General features: G+C 39.3%; 1 protein-coding gene across 1 annotated transcript in view; it reads right to left on the bottom strand.

Moving 5' to 3' along the window:
* LOC102825562 (cytochrome P450 4X1-like) overlaps nt 1–7,835 on the bottom strand; it is a 70,652-nt gene that overhangs the window by 34,122 nt on the left and 28,695 nt on the right. The window contains exons 2-3 of the mRNA XM_006839728.1: nt 3,951–4,092; nt 2,266–2,310 (exon numbers count right to left, since the gene is read on the bottom strand). Coding sequence (XP_006839791.1) covers nt 2,266–2,310; nt 3,951–4,092 — 187 coding nt within the window. The remainder of the gene's footprint in view (nt 1–2,265; nt 2,311–3,950; nt 4,093–7,835) is intronic.

Genomic DNA, 7,835 nt, shown 5'->3' with positions numbered 1-7,835 from the left:
GTCTCTATGAGTTGGAACCGACTCCACGACACACAGCCACCATATATGAAGGGACTTAAAAATGTTCCTGGAAAACTTCTATTATCTTTCAATTATATATTTCCAGCAACTTATTGAATCTTCCTTGATTATAAGGCACTAAGCTGAGTCCTTAGCTCATAATAGAAACAAGACAAATATTTTCTCTCCACCCGGAACCGAAACATAAACTACACTGTGCATAGATGCTTGGCGTGAGTCTACAATCCATGCTGAATTTAAAAGCTGTCTTTTCAAGCAGCAGGCCCTTTAACCTTGATGCAGACATAACCATCTATCTCAAAGAAGACATTACTCTTCTCAGGTCTGGCAGATGCAATAGTTCACAATTTCCAAAGGGTCTTTTCACTATGGTCAGATGCAAGATGTGGTTGTTTATACTAGAAAAGGTCATGATGCACAGCATTATTAGTAAACCTTTATGATGGACCCCTAGAAACAGACATGATTGAGGAAGTAATTTAGCTGACACGCTACCAGAAACACTTTTCCTGTCACTGTATGGTAATCACCCTGTAAAACCTAAAGGGCACGTACTTTTAGCCAATCAGACATTCTCACTTATGTGCCAGTCACTTATTCCTGCCAAATCCCTGCTTATGGATATCCCACCTTTGTCTTCCCTGATTGTCTTTTAATCAATTATGACTTTGCAACTTTTAGTTCCTGCTCTGATTAAACAAAAATGTATTTGTTCTCTTTGGCTGAAGAGTCAGTTTCATTTTGTGAATTTGGATATCTTCCTGGTCTGGACCATCTGTATCCCTCAATGAACCTCTGTTTTTGTTTTCTTTTTAACTTTAAGCAGAGTCCAGGATGTTTCTCTACTACAATTGTGAACACAAAATGCACAAGGAATTAAACAAGGGTGTCTACTCTGATACCAGACATCTCCCTGAGCCTTGGTCTGTGGTCTTCACACCTGTGACTGACACAAAGCAGAAACACTTACTAAAGCTAATCCTTCACATCATTCTATTGCTAAGGAAACCACTGAAGATTTGGTTTATAAAGACTTAAAAATGTTATTAATATATAACTGCCATCATAGATTGAGTTCTTACAACATACGAGTCTTGCTATACATGGTTCACAATGGTACAATATCAGGCATTATACTATATGTGTCTCATTTAATCTCCACACCAGCATAGAGATGTAACTCTCATTCTCATTTTCTGAGACGAAGAAACTGAAACTTAGAGAGAGTAAGTACCTTCTCCAGGATCACACTCAACTAATCAGAGGGGGCCTGGATTCACAAACTCATGTAAGTGATTCTGAATCCAAAGCCATATTCTTTCCAACATAACACTGCAGGGCTTAATTTATCTGTTCAAGGAATATTGTCAAATTGTACTTTAAAGCTTCACATATTTTGCTCATTGGAAGAAAAAACTTTTAATAGAAAGAAAAAGATCCCAGAAAAGAGAAGAAAGGGATGGTGAGGCTGTAGTTTTACAGAGAGGCAACAGAATCACTCCTAAGCTACCTTGAGAATGAGACTCTGGGGATGCAAATGGATAAGGGCTTCTAGGAAGTTGTCTATGCTGATCTTTTGTCAAAGAGAAAAATTAATACAGAAACTTTACTTCAATTTTAAGTTTACAGCCCCCATGAAATCAAGTATCATATTATAATATAACATAAAGGGGGGAAATGTAAAAATTTCTCACCCCAAATTTATCTTGACATGTTTTTTTTTTCACCCAAAGTTGTTCATCTTCCCCTCCCCCACCCCATAGTTGAAGACTGGCTTGCCTAATTTAAATGTCAAAAGGTATCATACCATCAACTGATCTCAATATAAAGGGGCAAACCATCACCAGCACCAGGATACATTTGATCATTTTCAAGATTAACTAGTGGTCAATATTCTCTTCTCCCTCCTCTTCACTTTATCAGTCTCTTTGTAACTAGCCTACTTTATCTTTTGGAGGGGGTGAGGATCAGAATGATCTCTCTCTATGCAACAACTGCTCAGGATAAACTTTACATTTCAATTTCTTTGAGTTCTGATGATTTTTAAACACTTTATAGCTCCTCTTTGCCTTTCTTCTAGATAACTTTCAGTCTAGATCTATCTTACTCTTAATGTTTTTTAAGTCAGATTTGAGTTTCTTCAAAATGTCCACTGTGGGAAGGGGACTTGCTTAGGCAAGAGCAGAAATCCACTTTTATTTGGGTTGCGCCTCTCATTTGCAGAGCGAGGATACCAATACATACCAGTACATGGACTCAAGAACTGGTTCGGAAACTGGGACTTGGAATCTGCAGGAAACAGACAGCATTGGGAAGAAATTACCAGTCAATCTCAATTTGTCTGTACTAACTACAAATCAGAAACCCTATACAGGGTCATTATGAGTCAGAACCGACCTGACAGCACTTAATAAGAATAGCAACTACAAATAGTGAGCAAAAAGAAGTCAATGTTCTCTCCCTACAGCTGTTGGCAAGCTTGGGGAACGACAAACTCTGATTTAGGAATCAGAGAAGAGCAATGCCCATAAAACAAACAGGCAAGCAAACTCAAATTCTTCCCTTGTTTACTTTCCCTCTAGCAGAAACAAAGGTTTCCAGAGGGTTGCAAAGTTCCCATCACAGGAGTTGGTACAGTAGGTTCTTGTTTCCTTGAAGTTGATTACAAATCATGGTGATCCCATCTGTACAGAACAGAATTGCTCCAAAGGATTTGTTGTTGTTGTTGTAATCTTAATGGAAGCAGATGACCAGTCCCTTTCTTCTGCAGTAGCACTGTTGTTGTTGTTAGGTGCCATCGAATTGGTACCAATGCATAGCGACCTTATGCACAGCAGAACAAAACATTGCCCGATCCTGGGCCATCCTCACTACTGTTGTCATGCTTGAGTTCATCAATGCTGCCACTTGGCCAATCCATCTCATTAGGGGTCTTCCTCTTTTTCTCTGACCTTCCACTTTACTAAACATGATAGCCTTCTTCAATGACTGGTGCAGTAGCACTGGGTGGGCTCAAATCGCCAACCTTAACAGTTTGCAGTCATGTATAAAACACTGTGCTACTTAGTGACTTGTGGAACAGAAAACACATCATCTCCGTTTTGGAAAACAGATTATTAGAACAGAGTCCAGCAGGCACCAGAGAGAAAGATGCAAATGCTTCTTGATGGTCTTGTGAACACAGACCTGGAGGTGTTTTTCATATCTTATCCTTTAAGAGGTGAGCATGAGACCATTAGACTGGGAAACACAGAGACTTTCAGGAAAAGTACATTTTATTTTATTATGTTTTATTAAGGGTGATAAGAACAGACTAAGAAATAAATATTAGAATAAGGCACCTTGGTTGTACAAAATCAATAGAGCAAAAAAAAAGACATTTTAGTTTTATACTACTGTATAAGATTATCCACCTATGAAAAAGAATTGGATGATGTAGGTAGATGACTCATACCCTAAAAGAGAACACAGTTGAGAAATATGCCTAAAAGAAAAACAAAATTTAGACCACAGTAAAGAGGTTAGACTGATAAATGAGCAATTTAGCATCCAGGTTTACAAACTGAACCAGCAGGTGAAGGAGCTGCTCTTGGTTTCCTCTGAAGACATGAATTCAACGATATGGCTGGGGGTTGTTACTGTTGCTAAAATGACAAAACCAAGAAACAAAGGAAGTCTCTGGTTCTGGAATATCTGGTGATGGCCAACTGGACTTTAAGGGGAGTCTTGAACTAGACAAGGAATTGGGGAAGATTTGGGAATTTCCTTCAGTATTTGTAGAATCCTTTCTATACTTTCTTCAATGTCTCTTAATAGGCTGATACTAACCTTTGCCTCAGGAATTGTTTGCATCCTTTAGAATTCTGCCTTTGTGTTCAGGGCATACCACTTCTAGGAGATTAGGGTAAGAGATCTGTCTCTTTTCTTACCTGTTCTGCTCAGAAGGGTCTTTGCATAGTCTGGATCATAGATATACAAAAATGCCTGAAATGGCCCAACCCAGCGAGGGAAGGCACAAGGGTATTTTTCGACAAGCTCCTCAAGTTTTTCCATTTCATCTTCTTGAAGAAACTGCAGTGAGAAAAGTAAAGGAAGTTAGAGAAGTCCATCAGTCTGGAAGCTTTCTCTTTTTATAGATATAAGTTGAGCTTAGAGCGAGACACCCAAACCCTTTCCTAGAAGTGAAAAAAGCTTGGGGTATGATTTTCTAAACAAGGCTAGTGTAGTTATCTTCTCAATATGAATATATTTTGTAGTCCCAAATCAAGTCACTATTGAATGACATATACTGTAAACTGGTTTCCCAACAGAGATGGTAAAGCAGGCTGTCATCCACACTCTTCTTTTTCATCTACCAGTATCACACATTAAGATTAGGAGTCGGGTCTGGAGACTGAAAAACATTCTTTCCTATGTTAGTATATCAAACATGATGCCTTCAACATTCAGCTCACTCTTTGGTCTTTCTTTGGGTATAGTTCAGTGATTCTTACTTATGAGCTGATAATAAATGCTGACTCCATTTACAAAAAAAAAAAAATCAGTGCTCTTCTTTTCCCCTACAACAGTAGAAGGTCCACTTATACAGGTTTACAGGTGTGTGGCACTATGGGTTAATGCACTGGACTGCAAAGTTGGTTTGAACTGAAAGTCCAGCAGTTCAAGCTCACCAGTTGCTCCTTGGAAACCCTATACAGGGTTGCTATGGGTTGGAATAGACTCGATGGCACTTAATAGCAACATGAAGCCTGAAAGGAGTCCTGGGTGGCGCTGTGGAATAGAGCACTGAACCACAAGGTCAGTTTGAATCACAAGGTCAGTGGTTCAAATTGGCCACCTGCTCCTTGTCCTATGAGTCAGAACTGACTCAACAACACTTAACAACAACAACGAAGCTTGAAACAAACAAAAATGAAGACTCTGTGTTCAACACTTGTAAATCAGAGTACAGCACTATGAGGGAAGGGCTTTATACTTTTATAGGCAGTCTGTCAATGATTCATTTAAACAGTTGCTCTGAGTCACTGAAAATAAGATTCATTTTCATCTACGTCTTGGGTAGAGTAAGAAACCCTGCTGGTGCAGTGGCTAAGGTGTTGAACTGTAGACCAAAATGTAAGTTGTTCAAATCCACCAGAAAGATGTGGCAGTCTGCTTCCATAAAGATTTACAGCCTTGGAAACCCTATGGGGCCAGTTCTACTGTGTTCTATGAGGTCGTTTTAAGTTGGAATTCAGGGGAACCTGGATATGGGTGTTTGTGTATGCCTATCTACACATAAAGGTATGAGTGTGGGCATCCTGATCTGCAAAAAACAAAAAATGAAATCTTGAGGTTGGCATGTTTTCCTGACCAATCACATAGTGTTTACTATGTAACTATCCTTGATCTCAGAGGTGGTGAAAAATGTTGGTTCTCAATTTCCCCTGTTACCAGTTAGGGCCCCTATAAGGTTGAGGAATCACTAGGTAGTGCAAACAGTTAATGTGCTCACTGATAGCTCAAAGGTTGGAGGTTCAAGTCTACCCAGGGGTGCCCCGGAAGAAAGGCCTAGCAATCTGCTTTCAAAAAAATCAGATATTGAAAACTATGGGGCTCAGTGTTCCTCTGACATTCCTGGGGTCACTCAACAACAACTGGTAGCTTAAAAGGTTGAGATTCTTGAAGTCTAGTTCCTGTAGTGCTCCAGTGGCAAGGTCTCATTGACTACCCAGAATGATATTTCCAACAATTTGTATAAGTTATTCATTTTCCACTCGATAAGTAATAAATATGTATTGAGTATAAGATGTGAAGGCACAGACATATATAGAGGGAATGCTTTTGAGATCAAAGAACTTCTAGCTTAATGAGGATTTTGTTTGTTTTTAAGTAAAAAATATTCATGGACTTCCCCAGCTACATGAAGTATTTGGTTATACTTTTAGTAATTCTTGGATAAAATGGACAAAAATCTATTGTGAATCCTGCAAAATATTTAAGCTAATGTGTATTTCCTTTTTTGGATGCACACAAGAATACACAGGAATATATAATTATTTAAGCAATCAAAGGGTACATTTTGCAAGCCTGCCAGCACACAGCCCTTTCTCTTTCCATGAATCTGTTGTTGTTAAGGGCCGTCGAGTCGGTTCCCACCCATAGCGACCCTGTACAGGGTTTCCGAGGCTGTAAATATTTATGGGAGCAGAACGTCTCATCTTTCTCCCGTGGAACAGCTGGTAGTTTCGAACTGTTGGCCTTAAGGTTTGCAGCCCGATTCGTAACCACTACACTACTAGAGCTCTATGAGTCTAGAGTCTTCAATTTCCATGAGTCTAGAGTCTTCAATTTCTCTATCTCTCCATGTCATCATCTCTGCTTCCATCTCTGGGGTAGCTGCTTCTCTGGATAAGGTCCCACATTCTGCTCATGTTCTTCTTCCTTGATGGTCCTACTGTCCTCTGTTCCTGGAGTGTACGATTAACTACTCCTCCTTTATATTACAAAACTTCTACCTTTACAGTTGTGACAATCGCAGTTCATCACGATAACAATCACTCACTATTGAATCATAAGAATCTTATCCCCATCTCCTTTCACCAGACCCATCTAGAATAGATGAAAACTGTTCAGTGGGGACTCTACCTTCCCCTGCACACTCTGAAACTAAACTCCCTCTTGAAAACTTGTAAGTCAGTCTTCTCTTGCCTTTATAGTATTCCCATCCCCCTAATTTTAGGTAGCCATTTAGATTGCCTGTCCCTATCAACCTTGTGTACAGAGGGGAGAGGAATAATACATGATGTGAAGACACCTTCCCTCTCAGTTGGTATTTTGAGCTACTACATCCATAAGTGTAGATCAAGTTCATCAAATTGTAGCAATTTACACTCGTTTCCTTTATCAAAACTTTTTTTTTTTTTTTTTTTTTTTTTTATCTTCCTCTAGTCAAGTTCTGATTATCAAGCCATTGAGGCTAGGTTAAATGGGGACTATCTGCAAGTTTGGATGTTCTTATGCATCTCCCCTCAATTCATATCAGATGGATGCTTCAGTCTCAGCTCTAGCCCTCTGTGGCTGTATTCTTGTTCATTGGCTCAGGAGTCCCCAGGTCTCACCATACTTCAGACTAATGAGCCCCTCCTCTTCTCTCTATCATTTCAGGTCGATGGGAGTATATAGAACATTTTCGAACTCAACCCGTATCTTCAATGCTGCCTTTCTCCCTCTTCCATTCACCATTAGACCAACATGGTTGCCAGTAAACTTACATGCCTGCTTGTGTGCTCCCTTTGAGTTTCAGTCTTGGAGGGGGGGTTGTCTTGAAGGGACTTGATGGCCTGATGGCTCCCCAGTGAACAACTTGCTTGTTATTGTAGTAGCCAGTCAGACTGCCATTTTTGTTTTTGCTTTTCCCTGCTGGTCTTTCTTTTAAGAAGTATCTTCTGGATATCAGTTTGAGGACTAAGGTGTACCTGATCAAGCCATGGTATTTTCAATAACCTCATATGCATATGAAAGTTGGACAATGAATAAAGAAGACATTAGAAGAAATGATACTTTTGAATTTGGCAAAGAATACTGAAAGTACCATGAACATCCAGAAAAAATAAATATAACTATTTTTATTTCTTGAAAGAAGAGAAGTAGTCATAGTATTTATTAGAAGAAAGGATGGCAATCTAAAAAAACAAGACAAATAACCCAATCAAAAAATGGGCACAGGATATGAACAGGCACTTCACCAGGGAGGAGATCCGGGCAGCCAACAAACATATGAAGAAATGTTCACGATCACTAGTCATTAGAGAGATGCAAATCAAAACAACAAT

Source organism: Chrysochloris asiatica, unplaced genomic scaffold, assembly GCF_000296735.1.
Source record: "Chrysochloris asiatica unplaced genomic scaffold, ChrAsi1.0 scaffold00026, whole genome shotgun sequence".
Classification (NCBI taxonomy): Eukaryota; Metazoa; Chordata; class Mammalia; order Afrosoricida; family Chrysochloridae; genus Chrysochloris; species Chrysochloris asiatica.
Note: the sequence above shows the minus strand (reverse complement) of the source record. Positions and strands in the feature narration are given on the sequence as shown.